Here is a 20,057-nt window from a genome sequence, read left to right as displayed (position 1 = left end):
AAACACCTTAATCATCAAGTTTTGCCCTCCCATTCACATTGGCAGAAATTCAAATAAAACAACTTACAATAAAAATCATTTTTAGCACAAAGATACATTTAAACCTGCCTTTTTCATAACTCTTCATCACTTTGCTACATTTTAATCTTACCGGGTGACATACCCTTTGGTTGGCTGTGACAGAATATCCAGTACTGCAGAAATAATGTAAAGTAACTGTAAAGAATAAGACTGCTGTTGGAAAATGATCCAGCTTCAATTATAGTAGTTTGTCACTTCCACACAGTTATTAGCCACCTGGGTCTCATACTTACAAGCTCGGCACTTTGCAGCCCTGGCCTGCCAGGAAGTCCACCCTGCCGAGCTCTTTGTCCTTATTGGTCAGTGTGCCTGTCCAGGCTATGGAGTACGTGACCATCTTGTCCCCGAATGGTATCAATCTTCGGCCTGATGCAGGCTGCTAGAAGAGGTCATAAGGGTCAATCTTAGAATCATTACGTTGGGCCAAACCAATTTCATTTCTTGGTTTGTGGATTTTTCGCAGGAAATCAATCGAGTTGGCGAGCAAAGTAAGAATCTAAAAAAAAGACTATCAGCAAAATATCAAAATGCTGATAAAAGAGTCAAAATTCCAAGCCAGTTAATATTTCAAACAATGAATTTTGAAGTTCAAAGCATTGATAAATGCACTTCTAGTGAGAGAGACTTTCTTCAACAGTTACTGTTGATGCCAAAATACATATGGGATCTTTTGGGGTTGAATCATGTCCTGAATGGTACATTTTTTTTTTAAATCATAAAACAACGAAGTGGCAAATCTGAGAACAAAGAAATCAAATTGATGTGCCTTGCATTACAAGTGTTTCATGATACGAGTGTTTATGATTAAATCCAATCATGATGCAGAAAAGACACAGAAGACATATGAAAGAAACAATTATCTCTCTGAAAGCTGATGAATTCAGCAAATGTCTTTCCTTTGGCCAAATCATATCCTGGACTGCTAAAAACAACTTAGAGCGGTCCCGATATGTTCAGAGCAGGCAAACATATAAACACTCATAAACCATAAACATCTGCTTGTTTTTATTCCTGTTTCTGGCCAATGCATATCTTTCACATCTAAAGGTTTCCTGCTATTTACTGAGATGTCATGTTTGAGCGGAAGCAGGATGTCTGTCTCGCTAATACCATTAGGGATACGTGTCTTTGGCCACGTTATGTGGGGATACGTGTCTTTGGCCACGTTATCTCCTTTGGCTAGACCAGGAACAAGGATGCTTTTACTGTGTCACATAAACAAGCAAACTTTCAATAGATCGATCCCATAGCCCCGCCCACCTCCGTCAAAACATAGAGTTGTAAAATAAAAACGTAAAAATGGAAATCATTTGACGGACATCCGCCCCCTCTCTCATTGGTCGAACCAATGATTGTTATTCTCTCATTGATTGGGCTTCTAATTCTGATGGACAGTCAGAATCAGTCTATTGCTGTGCTACAATTACAATGTTTTTGTATCTTAAACAACACTTGAGTTTTGATCATTTGTCAGGCAACAGACGGAAATCAGTGCACATGTGGATATGATTTTTTATGGTCATGCACTTCGAAAGGATAGCCTTTAAATCCAGTAGAAACAGTCCACACAGGTCTGACTTAAATGGTGCAAATTGTCAACAACAAATGGTACAGCAGTCCTTCCAGCAATTTAAAAAAACACAACCTTCCACCTTACTAATACTAAGCAAAAATTGTTGTCTACCTTATGTCATAGGACAGTTCGTCAGTCCAAACAACACAAAAAAAATACACATTTCTCAACCAATAAAGGCCATTTTCACCTGCCTAAGCCAAGGACAGTACTGAAGAGCTTTCTTTCAAGAACTACCCTTTAAAATAAGTTTGCTTGTTTTTTGTTCTCCAATTACTCTTATTACAAGCTGACATCCGCTGTCAATGATGAATTTCTAAATATCTTTAAAAACAAGCCTCACAGTTTCTCAGCATGGGCAGTTATATTCAAAGGGCAGCTTGAAGGTAAATTAAAAAAGTAAGTAACAGCTTGCCATTCTTACCTGCTGTTTTGTGACAGATGCTACTGGTTTGCTGATCTTTGCAACTTTTGCTGTCTTAGCGCTAGTAACATCCTGACATGACTTGTTCTTAAAATGGATGATTGCATAGGGACAGCAGTGTCTTGGTCTTGACAGAGGTCTGTGGTCAACCTTATTGAGTTCGTACAGGTAGATCTGAGAAAAGTAATGGCAACATCATCCAACCGTTACACAACAATGTGAAGACCAAAAATGGTTAGATTCATATACGTGCACTAAAAACGTCCTTATGTACATGAATTTTTACAGAATTAAGTTTCAACTATATCATGTAAGATAATAAGTAATAGTCTCTACCACAATGGTGATTATTATCAATTACACTTATCTAAAATAATATAAAACCAATTCAAAATACATGTACAAAAAATGTACACTGGACAGAATGCAGCCAAAGTCTATATCAAAATCTGTACCATTTTTACATCTTAACAATTTCAAATAAGACCTTTGAGAACAAATAAATGCTTACTTGGGGATAACTTTGATGCCACTAAATAAGCTTCTTAAAGTCATGAACTTCCTGTCTTTCTACAATGTGTATGTATGAGGCTTATAACATTACAATGTTCCAATCACTCAGTCCCATACAAACAGTATGAAACATTATCAGTATTTCACCTATCAGTACCGCATAGCACTTATCTTGGTTGTTCGTTCCCATATTTCAAGAAAGCTTATTTATTATCATTCCTGGACAAATTCAACACTATAAGTCCTGTGCTATTTCATGTCATCTGTTATGATCTTATCTAAAGCTGACAACAGCTTACAACAATATACAAACCCTGACATGGGTGTCATTTTGAACCACAGATAAACTAACCTTCCATCATTGGTCAATGTTTAACTGCCGGTTGATAATAAATGGGGGCAAGGCAAGAGGTTCCCTCTCTGATATCATCTCAGAATAAAAGTAGGCACATTCTATATTCATCCCCAATCAAGTTTATGCCACAAAAAAAAAAAAAAAAAAACTAAATTCTAGCAGGATTCTTTTTTCTGGAAAAATAGAGTATGAGCCTCAGGACAATGCAAGGGACCAGAAGGACCAAGTTTATTTGCAGGCCGCTTTTCATTGATTGAGATCAAATAGTCAGTAGGACTGATTTTAGGACATTTGCAATACAATGCATCTTTCTTAGGATTCTTTGGGGTAAAATCATGGTCAGACACATACGTACAGTTAAAGACTGTTGCCACATGTATGGTTAGTAAAGTGGTCAATTTTAATTTTCCATTTTGGGCAGAATCTCTTTTCAAGGGTAAGATGGCACATGCTGAAAGTCGGAGGGCATAGCACCCATTTAGAAGACGAAACAGTGCTAGATTAGGGGGGAAAAGTTGAAGGCTTACCTGCATAGCTGACGTCATGTCATCAGTCCCAGAGAACACCACACAAGGCACGTGACTGTCGAAGTGCTGGGCAGGCTTCGGCGGCAACCCCAAGTTGCTCTGGGGAACAACTGTCCTAGGTCTGCCTCTCATTATCTGTGGGTATGGACTTCATTGTATAATCTACATAGCAGGGTGTTTCCAATTTTGTTTTTCTCAGATTTTGGTGTTAGCATGCAAATATGCTGCATTTCTAGTGGAACAGATACCCTTGACTACCCTAGTTAATATGTAAAAACAGCCCAACAGCAGCAGTCCTTTTGTTTCAACAACAGCAGCATCTTCTCTGTACAACTATAGCAAATTCCTTAAAAGTTTCTATTCATGTTAAGTCCCGGACGGGGCAATAGAACAGTGCATATAGGCAGCTACAAACCCGGCTACATCTGAGTGCTAAGTAGTACCCTTCCCGTTGTGGGACATAAACCTACAAAGTCAGGCAGCAGCATGGTTCTACCCCACTGTGTTTTCAACAAACACACATACAAAAGTACTCTAATTATTTTTAGGTACAAACATAGTCTTCTGCTAAGTAAAATGTCATGAAAACTCTTGACATCAAAATTTTTTTAACTAAAGTTATCAAACTTGCTCAGTGTCGTTACTTGTTTAAATACTTTGTGATAAGATAATTGACATGGAACAATATGAGCTACATGTATTTTCTGTTTATGTTTTTCATTCAGGGTACTCAACGACTGGTAGACAAAGGGACGTTAGCAGATAAGGTTACTAACTAATATTCAAATTAGCAGGTAAAATGACTAATCAATATGAAATAAATATTTTGCCTACCACCTGCTTTTTGCCTACCAATGCATCACCGTGACACCATTGCGATTGCTTGTATCTAGCAACAACTATGTGCAGAGCAGTGAAAATTGCAATATATCTATCCAGCAGATACAACATTCAAACATAATTTTGCCTACCTTCACATAAAAGGTCATGCTTTGTATTTGCTTTCCAAGATCAAAACCCACTGTTGATACAAACCTTGAACATGGCAACAACAGCATTCTTTGGTCCACCTTCAGTTTCTTTCTGAATACAGAGGTCTGGACATCTCCAGACTGTCACACCTTGACTCGGCTCCCCTGTTAGAACAAATGTGTGTCTTCATGTCTTCTGTTGTACAAGTCACATTTATAAATTGGTACCCCGTCTGGGCGCACTTTTACTTTATAAAAAGTGATTGAGGCATTAGAAGTTTCTATGCTTCTTGTGCATACCAGAACTTAGTTAACATGACGTTGTCTTTCTCACACTATTCTTTGGCGAGGTATGTCACAAACGTAATAACTCAATAATATACAGCAGCAACGCACACAAAGTCATGTACTTAAAAGGTAGTATTCAAAGCAGTGAAAACTGAAAAATGTGTAAGCAAAATGTTACTACTGAACATTGACTTACCCAATGCTGAGTTGGAGGTGTCTGACAAAGATGTAGTCAACCCAGAGTTACACACAGTAGATCTTTTTGTCTTGTCAGTAACATCCAGAAATGCAAACTCTTCAATCAACTCCTTGGGACTTCTTCCTTCAATTGAGAGTTCATGCTGCTTCTGAAGGAACTCTAGAAATGTTTTGGGGGCACAGAGGTCTTGTTAGCTGAGCACCAAACACCACAATACAAACATAATCAGTTCAAGTTGAACAACATTGTAAACACCCGTTAACTATCTACACATGTATGTAAATACTTAAAGTTTGGGACTTCATCTGTAAGCAGCGACATCTATAGCTGCAGTGCAAAGTGCAGTGCAAAGTCAGAATTGGTGACAGATGGTCACCGAAATATTGGTGTGAATAAAACACTTGGTTGTATACAAAGAATTTCGTTGACCAGTTCAACTGCCTTTTAAGACTAGTATACCGAGACTTTAGACCTCTTTAGGATGAAAAGAGAAAAAGTTCACTGCACTCATGATTATGTACATGTAACTGCCACTTTTTTTAATCTACTGCTAGCCAGACTATTTGTACTTCAAACGCATACAAGAGATTTTGTTTTTGTTACTGTGTGGAATATTAATATGTTTTACTCACTAACACAAAATTCTTTCAACCTTCAACCAATAATATGATATCATACCCTGCACAACTTTTGCAAGCACTTGTCTATGGATATTCTTTCCAAATATTCATCATCATCGCTGCCTTTCAGTGTTTACTAGCCTAAGGGTACTTACTTTCAATACTGAGCTGGGTCGCAAACATTTGTGGCATGTTGTAATGCCTTTATTTCTCTATTATGGATTGATATGGTAGTGACCTTTAGCATAATAACCTTGCCCAGATGTCTAGTGCATGCCATCAGCAAAGCGTGCTGTTGAAAGACACTTCATTGAAAAAATGTACAACGAAGCAGAACGTAGATTAAAAGTGTGGAAGCAGGAGGCGTTTATTTATTTGAGTGTCCCTGAGTGTCCACACTTTGGAAGATACTACATGTACACTATAATTTCAGTTATACTTGCAGACATTATTTTGTCCTTTCCCAAAAGTTATGATGTGTGTATTCTAGACATCATGTCTATGTTGATGTGTCTTTTTCTTTTTTAGTCATTGCCAAAAAAAAAATGGACAAACAACATGACATACTAGTCAAGACAGTGCAACAAATAGTGTCAATCGGCAAATGCCAAGTCATAGCTTCATTTACAAAGAAATATTTCCTAAAACTTAAGTTCAGTTGACCTTACCCATTATCCTCAACTTCACTACCTTTCCACGCACTTGATGAATAGATCAGATCAAGTGCTGATAAAATCAGGCCATCTCTTCATCACATTCTTGTACATAATTCCTTTCAACTTGTGTTGTGTTGATGCAATTTCTTCGTGCAAGCAATTCCATTAGTTAGTTGATTCTCATGAATCATAAATGACTTTATGATAAATTATTCATGACCGACTCAAAGGCACATGATCTCAATTAAGATATTGCTGGGTGTGATGTGTCTATGGCCCCCTTGTGAAGCTAGGTCATTAACAATCCAACAAGTTATACTGGTCCAGAACTACTATCATCTGGCAGCAGTAGCAATTGACCCAAAAGTAATTTCATCAGTAAGTTGGGCATACTAATTAGTGGTGGCACAGAGCAACTATGTTGACATCTGATACCAGATATTAAATCAATTGTCTGCAACTTACATCTACATTGTATTAAAGTAAACCATTATGAACATTTTTTTCTATACTTGTTGTTACATGACTTCTGTGTAATTGTACAGAAACTGTTAATGAATATTTCTGCCTGAGCCAGATGACCATGAAATAAAGTTGAATAAAACCATAAGAAAGAGTATGGCAGTTAAACACAGACCAGTACCAGTGGCCTAGCCCCTTTGGCCCACTACAGTGTTTGCACAACTGTAATATAGAAGGGCTATAGAAATGTGCACCACCCCTATATACAGAAATAATAATGTGGCAAGGATTGAAATTATCAGAAGAATAATGTGTTACGTAAACGAGAGAAATCAAGCTTAAAGTTAGAAAATCAAAGAACAACTTGTAATATACATGTACTACCTGACTGTAGGAAATCATTCTCAACCAGCTGTACATCAGATATCTGGTATTCAAAGTTCTTCTCATCCCAGCACGTTCTCCTGCAGGCAAACTGAATCTCCTGAGCCTCATGGCTGTCCAGGGACACAAGCCGGAGCATATTGTCTGTGGAAACAACAAAACATCTTCAACATAACACTTAGAACAAAAAATTTTCTATGAAAATAATATAATCCTTGTTTCTTTCACTGTAACTTTATGTTCACTGTTTTCACGGTCCGTGAACTTATCATCACCAAAATTAATACATTATACAAATAAATGTTGCCAGAAGTGAAATTCCTTCATAACTGAAAAAGATGCATTGTTCAGGTTGTTAATAACACATAATGCATATCACTGATACATGTACCTAGTTTCTTGACTTAGAAATTACATTTGAAACACTCACTCAGTAGCTCATACAACAAAAAGTAGTTAAGATCATAGGGCTTACATTGCATTTGCATATACCATATATAGATATGCCTATGTTACCTTCTGAATCTGAGAAAATTACTTACAATACGAATTAATGCTCATTTACCCCTACAACAAGTTGATCGAAAACATGTAAAGCAAATAACTAACTGACAGAATAGCAGACACACCCAGGTGTAGCAGACACTAGGCACTCTCTGATTGGTTCAACTGCTAATTATGATGGACAGCCAGGATTGCCACTTGTGTCCACCACAGCCAGGTATTTTGGCCTCTTTGGACGGCCTCGAACGGTACTATAGAGTAGACTTATAAATTTGTCAGAACGTCAACATTACCTCAAGACTCACAAAAACCTATCCAAGCTGCATGAAAACGATGCATACAATTTGCCTCTCACAATGCGGAAAATAGCACCTCAGACGGTTAAAAATTCCTGGACCCACATAGCTTTTCGCCACTCCTCCCTCCACAATGAGCTACAGTCACGTCCGTGGGATATGCTGCATCTGACGCATGTACACACTGTACTATTTCTAACCTGGACCTCGGCCTAACATCTGGTGACATGCAGCGCTATTGTTTGCTTTGGCCTTGAAAAACAAATGAGCGCATCGTATTCCAATTTACAACAATCTTCTAACAGTTAGGACTGTCAGTGAGGGTGTGAAAAGGGGTTCTTCTTTTTTCATATCATAAAATATCAAATCGAAAAGAATTACATGATTAATATTAATACAAGAAAGTTGTGTATCTAGACTAATCTATGACATGCATAGTTTGTGTAATTGCTTATTTTTCTACATTTGAACTTCTTATAAAGTTTGTGACATTAAAAGTGTCCTTTCAGCAACTTTTTTCTGAAGAACCTCGGAAAACCCTCAGAAATAGGACCTTTATGGTACCAAATAGACAGTATACAATACAAAGGTCATATAGCTAAAGTCCAAAGGGCAGTGTAGATTGTACGAGTACCTCACCCACATATCAAAGTACAAGTCACAGAAAAGCCTTACAAAGAGTTTGCTGACCACACAACTACCACTTGATGGTTATCTAAAAACAGAGCACTTGTAAATTAAGATGTTAAGTGAACAATCGCAACAGTCACAGCAAACCAAAGACTGCAAAAGCTGAACATATTATATTCGACAGAAAATAAAAGATAGATTATACTGTAATTCACTTTAAGTTCACGGTAGCAAAATTTCACGGTGTAAGAAAAATGGACATTTTCACTGAACTTTAACTTCACGGTGGTAGCAAGTGACTTGCAGAAAGGATGTGTGAAGGAATCATAAATAGGTTTTTCACTGTGATGATAAGTTCACGGTCCAGAGGTGACAGTGAAAACAGTGAACTTAAAGTTACAGTGAAAGAAAGAAGAACTACAGTAGTAGAAAAATTTCTGTACAAAAAGTACAATTTGGTAATTTATGAATCTTCTAGAAATGTACCCTTTGTATGCAGGTTTAACATGTGTCATCAAAGACAACCATAAATACATAAAAATGTATACAGTACAATGATGCCCTCCAAAAAAAAAATCGTACCAGGTCCCTATAATTCATTGGTATGCAGTACTGTATTTCAAGTCTGCAGTTGAGGGACAGATAGGTGACTAAATGGAAATGAATATACTGATAACTAGAATGGTTTAAAACATCACTGTGACAGTAAATATGCTTCATATTATGATAAATCCAACTGGAAATTCTGCTACCTTAGGCCACACCATTTTAATTTCTTTGTTAACGGATTTTTAAAAAAAATGCTAGATTGGAAAATCAACCAGGAAAACAGAATCTCAAAGGAAAGTTTGTACTTTGGTGCACACAATTTCAGTGAGTGAACGGGGTCAAGTGCAAGTTTTCACCCCAGCCGTCTGTTTTAATGATTTTTTTTGGCTGAAATTAAAAAAAAAATCTGTTAATCAAGAAATCAAATTGGTGCATCCTTGGCAAATTTTGATATTCTACAATGGAGGCTGAAAGAAATTCAGATATCAAGCATATTTGAAGAAACATTGTTTTGCATCAATAAATTTGCTTTGTTAAAACATGACATATATGAGACATAATAATTCAATGGTATGACAAAAATCAGACGATAGCATAAAATTCCACAAAATCTGGTTGCTGGGTGATACTTTTCCAAACAAAAGTTGCAGGGTGCGTGTTTACTCCACAGTGGAGACAAGAATTCAGCTCAGTTGCTCACAGCAGTCAATGACTTGTCAACAGAACATCTAGGAACATAGTAGTTTTCATGTTTCTTTCGAAACAACTACAGCTAAACTTCTCTAAATAGTACACCATTTTGGAAAGTGTATTTTTTTGTAAAGAATCATTCTGCTGATGTAAAAATTAAACCCAGGACCCTACTTTTGGGGACCCATGCTTGAGCAAATTGGACTTCCTTTACTTTGAATTCATAGTTTACAAGTTGCTGCATATGTGCATATTTTTCGTCAAAGAGTAAAAAATGATCTGGGCTTGGTCTTTAATTCTTGCTTGACACAATATAGCTCATTGGCTTATTCAGCTACTTGAGATATCAGTTGAAATACTTTGAGAAAATACACGACAGAAGCTCGAATGTTGTTACAGCCCCAACAAGGGGCCTCCAGCACATTTACTAACATTACTACCATTGCTAAACTAAGAATCGGTTGCCACAAACTCCGAATTGAATCAGGCATAACCGGACTCCTCTAGAGCAAACAATCTATCAATTTTGCACCTCAGATGCAGTAGAGGATGAAGGGCACTTCGTCATGATTGTACCATGTATGTTAATGATACAAATATCCTATTTAGTTATAGAGAAAAAATTCCCTCACTTTAGAAATAGCAGTAGCACTGAAAATTTATATTCCTTGTCATTGTTAACGACAAGAAAATGGAGGTATAGTTTTTGTTGCAACTTGTAAGTAGCTCAGTTGGGCAAAAAATGTACAATAAAGGTCCTTCATTCTGAGTTATTAATTCTGTTGTTATCTCCATGAAAAATGGAGATATTGTTTTTGGTGTGTCTGTGTGTGTGTCTGTGTGTGTTTCCGGACTATTGTCGTCAGCATAACTCAAAAACCTCTGGATAGATTACGATGATATTTTGTATGTGGGCAAGTGTTGTGAAGCCGAAATTCAAGGTCGATTTTGGGCCCCCTGGTATGTGACCTTGGTACTGCAGCAGAATTTCAATTTTTTTATATTTTGACCTGGACGTGCTATGGTCTTGATTTTTGGGTGGCAGATACGTTGTGATGTAATAAAAGAGTGGTGTAGGTTTGGGTCCCCTAGCAGCTTGCTCTGGAACTGCAGGGGCGTTATTGTGAAAATCTTTTAAGAAGAACAACTGAACAAAGGAACAACAGATTTCCATGATATTTAGTATGCAGGTAGCTTAGACAGAGATATACACATTGAAGTGTAAACTATGCTAATTGGGACTTAATTTGCATAACTAATGAGGAAAATCTATACTTCCAGTGTTTTCCATTATAAGACTCAAATACATGTAACATATGTAGTTTATGGAAAGTGGAGCATCAACAGATACCAATTATGCAAATAAATTCCTGATTTGCATAATTGGTGCAAAAACACAGAAATCAAATTGGAAAATTATAGGACTGTCAATATTGCAGCATGCGTAAGTAAGATAAAGGTGTTTATGATTAAGCAAATATTATGTAAATGTGTAAGTCATTTGCATAAATAGAATTGTTCATGGAGATACGAGGTCGCTGAACTCTTGTTGTGACATGAATTCTGGCCATTTCATCATGACAAAATTACCCTGCCACATTTACAGATAATTATCCAGAGCGACCAGGCTTGAGGGATTACAGTTAAGCTGTGAAACCAACTGTTGTAGAAACTAATGCAGGTGATATCCTCAGGCAAGGCCCAACAGATAACAGCACTACGAGTTATCGTGTACTACCAGTTACTGACCACTTTGCACCATGTCCACAAGGTGAATCATGCAAATGCCAGTTCTCAATAGAAATGAAGAACAGGTATGATCCTTAGTCATAACTCTCCTTTATAAATAGCAATGAAATAGGCTTGCATCAAGCGACGCAGAATAAACCCCTGAAGCCGTAACAAGTTAGCTGAAGACTTTATGCATGACATATTTCATATCATGTAATTCGACACCATGTATGTATGTCATGTTTTTTCTAACTCAATAGTTTTAGGAAGGTGTGATATGACCAAGCGACCTCCCGCACTGACGCCACATGATGGACATGCGTCTGTCACGTGAATTTCATGTGCTGTTCAGAGTGGGTGAAATTAACTGAAAAATATTGTTTTGTTCAACCACAAGTGGTGGGACAAGCATGGTGACTTAACTATCATTTGTATGTAGACTAGTTTGAACAATCTATGTACAATTGTTTCTATGTCTATGTTCTTCAGGTAGAGTGTCTCCTGCTATCTGTCAATCTGATTAAATACTTCGGCAGCTTTCCTTACAAGTAATGAACTCTGGGCCCACTGAAATACAGGATGCTGTGGTTTCTAGATAATACCCTGCCTACGGCAAAAATGCAGCACGTGCCTTCCAAGAATAGCTTGCTGAGCATGTACCTAGACAGTAGTAGTGCACATGCGCAAGACTTTGCAGACAAATTACTGAACTGTAAAACCAACATCAAGGAAAAGTCTGTACCTTGTTACATAATACTTTCAGGGTGTGGATACTGTAAATGAAGTTTGCAGTGATTCAATTTCACGGTGGAGAGAAAATGGAGTGGTTTTTAGGTGGTGCGTGGGCAGGAGACAGAACAAGCATTTTCACGGTGGTTTTAAGTTCGCAGTGAAGGGGTTACTGCGAAAACCGCGAACATAAACCACCGTAATGTAACATTCATTCATTTACAGTATAGTCAGATGTAAGTTCCTCTCAGCCCTCTGTTAAAGGCAACCTAAGCAATATTAGGGCGCTGAAAGTCATGTATTCAAAATCAATTTTTTTTTTCTGATTTCTATCCATAGTAAGTTTAGATAACACTATCCCATTGTATATCGACCATCATGGAGCAAAAATGTGATGTCGTTGTGCGGTGAGAACTCATTGAAAATCTGAGCACTTGGAGGCCAGCCATCATTTCAAATCTTCCGAACATGCACGATTCTGACCGATAAGTCCCGAACGCTTCCGAGGAAATAATCACATGGTCAAGGCTCAATGTGCTTGGGTATTGTAACGTCACGCGGCGGGAAGTTACCGAAGATTGTCGACAGAAAACGGTTACGGCTGGATTCTGGGCTGATTTTTGGGGGGACCCAATAAATAAAATACTCCTTTTGTGGCTTGCTTCTGTACTATTTTTAAACGCCCAAAGTATGAAATAATGATGCAGATGTGCTAATATAGGGAAGTAAATGTAGATTTCAACCTCACCAAACAGAATTGCTTCCCCCAGAATATTTTAAGTTTTACCCCCTAAAATCGCTTAGGGCACCTTTAACTTTGACCTCAAACTAAATTTGTTTGAATGTCTGATACCAATGAAATAACTTAATGTTGCCTAAGGCCACACCAATTTAATTTCTTGGTTAACGGAATTTTATTTAAAAAAAAAAAAATTTAGAAAAAAAAATCATAAAAACAGAAGGCTGGGCCAGCCTTCTGTTTTTATGTTTTTTTTTCTATATTTTTTTTTTTGAAAATAAAAATCTGTTAACCAAGAAATTAAATTGTTGTGGCCTAAGGTATCGTTGATTCAATCATATGGATGACATCCTCTGAGAACCCGAAAGCTTATGCGAGCGTGAAAAAAAAAGTTGGGCAAAATAAAGTTGCCTTCATTATGAAATCTAAGTTGACAGGAAGGTTGAACAAATGACTTAACACACAGAGTATGGTATACTGAAATAAAGTTTCTTTATTTTTGTTCTTTCACTGACTTTGGAAACGACTACCACATATTAAGTTTTCCGACCTATATTTTTGCAATTTACGGTATATCTTTGTTTATTTTGCAGCTGCTTTATACGATTTACACAATTACAGTATGGACGAAAAATTTTGAGCAGATGAATTGGGGGGTTAAATATGATGACATCAGTGATGGAGGAATGTAACAATTCCGGTTCTGCCAGATTTTGCAACACAGGCATATGCACTGTGCAAGACAAAAGGTCACGGCAGTATTTCGGGCAGTATGGAGAACCATTTTTGTCTTTTTGTCTGTGTATCTTTGACCTCTACCGACAAGAGTTGTTGCCCAAGTTCCCCTCTCCACAAAACACTGTGCTAACAATAGTAACAGTGCAAATATCCGTTCCCACTATACCTGCCAAAACACGGACAGTTCAGGGACAAAGGGCTCCTTTGAAGTCCGTACACAATGCAGAGGAATTTTATCTCCTACTGAGCAGGTTGGGTAATTGTGCAAAACAGTGCCAGGCACCATTGGACCACGATCCTCATAAATTGTCTCACTGATGAGGGTCTACATGGAGGGATCACAACAACACCTTAAATTAAATTCACGGAGGACCGCCTCTAAGTAACATAATACGCTAACACTGACTCTCAATTCCAGAAGTAAAAAAAACTAGAATAGCTTTCCATACAAATAACAAGAAATTCGAACAGTTAGGCATGTTGGCCCTCACTGAAGACAGGCTTATAAGTTGGTCACAAATTGTATGACCACCAAAGTGCTTCATGATACCCAAATACCCAGTAGAAAATTGTTTGCCGAGTTACCTATTGTAGACATAGACAGTCACCTCATATGCCTCTGATAATACAATGGATGACTAATACTAGTAGTAAAAGAAAGAGGTAACATTAAGCTTGTTTGTTCATGGGGATACACCCACTGTTTTTATATTTAATCCATGCTCCAGTATGGATGTAATATTTTGTCTTTACTCTTTATATAGTTTTTTCTCTTCCTGTCAAATCTTCAAATCGATTCATCTCTGTCATTTGTTGGCCAAATGACCTGAAATTTGGCACAAAGGTAGTTCATTAATTATGCAAATAAGGTTTTGAGTAACTTAACATGTGTCCAACGATCACATCCTGTCACTTAATGCGACTAGCATATGGAAAATACATAACTGTGAAAACAGATTAAAAACAATACCTCCCCATATCCCTATAAATAAGCAGCCCCTTCCATGGACTGTCATGTCTGATTAATAACTAGTTCTAACAACTCTGATCTTTGCTGCCTGCCACTCCCACAGGTCTGACCTTAGTGGTGCTAACCTTTGACAAAAAAAGAAAATGATAAACCACATGCCAAAACTTTGAGATACCATATGATGATACCATATAGTTTATCTTAAACAAATACAAATACATGCTTGCAAAATAATCATCAACATATAATAATATGAAAAAATCTCACACACAGCTCAACAAGTCACTCAACATTGCAGGGGTGTAGTGTTAATTAGGGAAAAGGTTGCAGGTGTCAAATGGGCACACGTGCAGTCACCAGCCAGCCACAAGAACTAAAACCAGGTAAACTAATTAGCCTGTTCAAGGATTAAGTTGGGCGTAGGCAGAGAGATGTATTGTGAGTAAATTAATACATGTATGTCAAAGTGCAAGGCCACTGAGACATCAAACACTTGGACATGTATCAAGCATGGTCAAGACAACAACTCAGTTTACAAGTTAGGGACTACACCTTTGACACAAGCAGTTTATTAAACTAACAGGCTTACTACTAGTTCTCACTGTTATTACACAGTGTCACATGCTTCAGTTGTGAGTCACATTGGGACTGTTCCATTTAAACTGTCAGTAGGGGACACTCAGAAAAGTTCAATGACCATCTGTTCCCTTCAGAAAAATGTAAAGGCCGTTCCTTATATTCAAATAGACATCGTTTATTTCATCAACCAAAGCATGTTGCTTCTGATGTGACCTTTATATAAACATGTGCCAATCAAGTTCCTTATATTGCCACTTCAACTCCTTTATTTTGCTCTCAAAAAAAAACTTAATATCTAGTAACAAAACCTTGCACCTTCTCTGTGTGCTGTTTGTCTTTTTCATTCAGTTTGTGTCCTATTTTCTCGTTCGAATCTACCCCCAACAGAGTGTACAGTATATGTAATCTAGCCGTAACTCAATTTAACTGGCTAGATATGACTACTTGACAAAATGTGTTTCGAAGGGAAATATTAATATCCCTTTCATTAACTCATATGTACCATCTCAAAGATGCATGTTTTGTTTTGTTTACATAATCAAGAAGTGTTGACTTCAAATGTACGTAAAGGAATAACAATGTATGATGCAGAAGACAGAACTGTAAGTTTTACAGCAGACGAAGGGAGGGTATTGGGCGGGGTTTTTTTTTTGGACGGGGGCGTTTTTGAAACAAGGGAATAACCTCAAACTTAATTCTGACAACCTGTCTTTAAAGGGCTGTGCATTTTTTTTTCGTATTATCATCGATAAAAAAGAGTATCCTCAAATTACCTCAAGCAAATATTTCCCCAAGCAACTAATCATTGTCCAATGTCTGCTGCCTCTGCACTCACCTTTACCAAGGTCACTCTATATCCTACTAGGATTCCTAGTCTTTCCGGTCTGTTGCATGTGCGCACTTCATTATCTAGCTGTCAGAAACAACAGCTTCTTTGTTTATGTGAAACACCACCATAGTATATGTGGCATTTTATCTTAGAAATGTAAATGAGATGTTACAGGATGTTGTGTTCATACCTTGTCGTGGCTCCGTTTTGTGTTTTGGGGGTTGCGTCATCAAAGGTGGGAGATCATAACAACCACCAAAACGCCACCTGCATATGCAGCTTAGTTCAGGTAAAATCGGAGCTGTGCACGTACTGAAAATCTTTAAATGTTTGCGGTCGTTCTACTTTCACGAATATCGCTGTTACCTCTCTATGGCAAATTCTCGACCATGCATTTCCAATGTATCAACTACTGTACTACAGAATTATTTCAACAGAAGTGAAAACACCGCAAAGACCTTCTTTCCCCTTCTACAGTGAAATTATTACATCCCTGCAAAAATAAGTGGATTTGCAGTATTTCTGGTGTCTTGTAGTTAATGTACTGTGTCTACAGGTGTTTGTGGATTTTTGCTTGCAGCATTGACGGTTACAGTCCATGAATTACAAAAGAAATAACATAAAACAACTTATCAGCATGATTCACACTCAAAGCGATACAGGTAAAAATTGTCTGGTACAAGACAGTGATCTTCAGTGTTGCATGTACCAGTGCAGGAATGCAGACTAAAGGATTTGTATCTGCTGGGAACTAGTAACATAAACAAGGCTGGCTGCCATTCTGAAAGAAATATTAAATGCTTTGTCATGCTCCGCACAACAACATCGTAAATTCACAGACAACTGAGTGTGTTAAGAATTGAATATTGCATAACCTGAAGTTGTTTACCGCGGCTCGGAATTCCACCAGTAAATATCTATGTAAGCCATGTTCCCTGTTCTAACATGAATAAAAACAAATCCCTCTGACTAGTAAACAGGTAGGTAAAATCAACAATGTCGTCACATATAATAAAACGCTGATTGACTACTTCAAGAGAAAATACTTACCAGCTTTTCTTAACAACTTGGGTACAGAATACAAGATCACTAGTTAGACTATACATTAGGTAATGTTGTTAACAAATTTTGTGATATTACTGTACGTTTTCTGTGACCTGAAGAATGCAACCGTTTTGTGCCAGAGGGGGCACACGTACAACTGTTAATAATGACACCTTCAGGCCTCAGGTGTCACCAACACAAAATGTCAGAAGTCGACAGGCTCACCTGGTCTTTGTATGTATCTACTGACTTGGAAAACAAGTCGACAACAAGGTACAACACACTGCTGTCTGCTGCATGTCTCTGTCTCAAAAACCTGAAATGTACATGTTAAAAATCGCGACACACCCACATGCCTGTGTAATAATCGCTGCCATAAACAAGTTGTTTTCCGCACAGGAAACATTTTACATGATCTAAAATCCTACGCTACCAGAAATGTGTTATACAAAATGGCTGAGCACTCAACAGGTAGTCGGTACACAAATGACACTAACCTGAGAGTAGGCCCTGTCTGCAGTAGTGTAAAACAGGAGCCCCCGTGCCCAGCTGCACACATACACACCTCTCCCCAACCAAAACAACCTCATGTGAGGCACAACCGGGCCTACTGGGCAGACTCCCTTGCACGTGGGATGTGGTCTGCTCTGATTGGCTGGCTATCAGCCAACCCCTCCAGTAGGCTAATCAAGATATTACAATGGTAGGGATTTCATCACCCTTTCTCTCTCTTTACTGGTGGCCACTCCATGATATTAAAAATTAAATATTCATCGGGCGTGTGAAAGGCTGGGATAGCCGAGGGTATTCATGGGGGATTTCATGGACGGACATTGGAAGAAATAACAACAGGTAGGCTACCATTGTTTGTGACAATAGAAGGTAGGACTGTTTTGTGTACAGCCAGTCTGACAATGGGCATACAATTGCTGAGATAAAGCTATTTAATACCTTTTTTCTGATAGATAATCACAAGTATCTAGGGAATTTTGAGAGCACGAAAAAGATACCCAATTCAAATGGACTTGTCTGTACCTTCCTACTAGACAAGTATAAATTACTATGCTTAATCAAAAGTAGGTTATTCATTTATTGAACAGGGGTCACCTTTTCAAGGCCGCCATGAGATATCTCTATTTGTTAGACCTTACGAGAGTCGCTGTACTTTTGTTGTGTCAATTAATATTGTTTGTACTGTGGCAGCAACACTAACAGCAGCATATACTGTATATGGGGTCTTCCAAGACAAATAGCTGATGGAAATATCTTAACCTTCTCCTTGCTGCCTAACCCTGTAAGCAGTACAAATTTGGTGCCAAATGGCTACTTCAGCAGGGAGAAGGTTAAAAGGTCAATAACCCTCAGTAGTATTAACATACAGAAGTATAAGTTGAAGATATATGTGACATTTGGGTCTGCATTATCTATACTAAATTAAAGGATTGTTCTTCAGCTGAAGAATTGTGCCATTGTCTGTAAAGTAACTGTAATATTGTTAGCTTTTTTATCCAAATAGTGGTATGAGGATACCATTTGCAGAAAGTCTGGCAACATTAATTCTATCAGTTTGGAAAAATGATGCTGATTGGAAAAATAAAACTCAAAGATCAACATAAGAAGTTGAGTTTAAGAACAGAATCTTAGTATACTGTAGTAACTTCATTAGTTTAAGAACAGAATCTTAGTATACTGTAGTAACTTCATTAAAGTTTCCAGTAGGAGGGTGGAGACGGCTAGTCTGTGGCCTACCTATGCCCAAGGATTGGCGGCAGGCCAAAGTAAGTAAGTAAGTAAGGAGGGGCTAAAGTTCTAAGTTCATCGTAAAGAGTTAATGGAAAGGTGCCACCGTGAAAACTATAAACATAAAACCACCGCAAACATTTCACGATCTACAGTATCCTGGTACATATACATGTATATGTAGTTTTAGCTCTCAGGTTATCCTCCTGCACTAAACATATAATTTGGAAAAGAAGATAACTATTACATTGGATGATAATTAGAAGCTTATCTACGAAGTGACCTTTGCACCAGTGATGATTTCATGGGGTTGCTTCATGTAATGTCTTCACAGGGCTCGAAATAGTGGGTGCATGTGCACCAAGTGCACCCAAAATTGGAGCTGTGCACCTAATTTTTGACTGTGGGTGCACTGGTGCACCTATATATTTTTGTAGCCTAAGCTAAAGGGTTCAGGTACTATTGTACACTAGTATACAGAATATTCTTGAAATGTAAGTATAAAAAACAGCATGATCACTTTATTTAATGTATTATTTGTTTGAAATTTTGAAGTTAGCTATAGCATTACAGATTGAAGTTCTTAAGAAAGGCAGCAGCATTAGACTTTGTAATTATGTTCTGAAGAACATTCAACTTTATTTTATCTGGTGCACCCAAAATTCTTTCTGTGCACCCAATTTTTTGAGTTGGGTGCACCAGTGCACCTATTCCCAAATATGAATTTCGAGCCCTGCTTCATGTGAATTAATGATTAAACATGAATAAATAAACTTTATTGCTCAACAATCGTACATGGTACAATGTATGGCATTAAATCAACCATACTATACAGGATAAACCAAAAACAGGAACCACAACTACAATAAAAGCTCCTTTGTGTTGGTACTAAATAAGTTTTGCGCTTTTTTTGCTTTGGAGCACCACCACCATCACCAGCCGCGCTATAGGCGTGCACTTCTATCATCACCCCTGGGCGTGATACTGTAAATGCAGAAAGCCATGGTTTTATGTTCGCATTTTTGTCCAATACTGTAGCAGAATGTGACTATAGTGCTGCCGTAAACTTAAAACCACCGTGAACAATCCATTTTCGCCTTAGCGCAAAATAACAACCATGCGAACTTAAATGCGTTTACAGTACCTTCAAATGGGTTTTTCCCAGTATTGTATATACATGTAAAATAAGCTAAGATAAATTCTCTAGCAACAGGATAATCCCTAGGTGGAATGGGC

The 20,057-nt window shown here is 37.7% G+C and overlaps 1 protein-coding gene across 4 annotated transcripts in view; it reads right to left on the bottom strand.

Moving 5' to 3' along the window:
• The window catches only part of LOC136448924 (titin homolog), a 43,183-nt gene that overhangs the window by 17,306 nt on the left and 5,820 nt on the right, over positions 1 to 20,057 (bottom strand). For 3 of the 4 annotated variants that reach the window (XR_010757952.1, XM_066448634.1, XM_066448636.1), the window contains exons 3-8: positions 7,054 to 7,197; positions 4,929 to 5,090; positions 4,509 to 4,609; positions 3,474 to 3,608; positions 2,079 to 2,252; positions 315 to 460 (exon numbers count right to left, since the gene is read on the bottom strand). Coding sequence is in view for 3 of the 4 variants with exons in the window: in XM_066448634.1 (XP_066304731.1) it covers positions 315 to 460; positions 2,079 to 2,252; positions 3,474 to 3,608; positions 4,509 to 4,609; positions 4,929 to 5,090; positions 7,054 to 7,197 (862 nt within the window). In the remaining variant the exon portion in view is untranslated. The remainder of the gene's footprint in view (positions 1 to 314; positions 461 to 2,078; positions 2,253 to 3,473; positions 3,609 to 4,508; positions 4,610 to 4,928; positions 5,091 to 7,053; positions 7,198 to 20,057) is intronic. The other variant, XM_066448635.1, reaches the window with a different exon arrangement.

Source organism: Branchiostoma lanceolatum, chromosome 14 (assembly GCF_035083965.1).
Source record: "Branchiostoma lanceolatum isolate klBraLanc5 chromosome 14, klBraLanc5.hap2, whole genome shotgun sequence".
Taxonomy (NCBI): Eukaryota; Metazoa; Chordata; class Leptocardii; order Amphioxiformes; family Branchiostomatidae; genus Branchiostoma; species Branchiostoma lanceolatum.
Note: the sequence above shows the minus strand (reverse complement) of the source record. Positions and strands in the feature narration are given on the sequence as shown.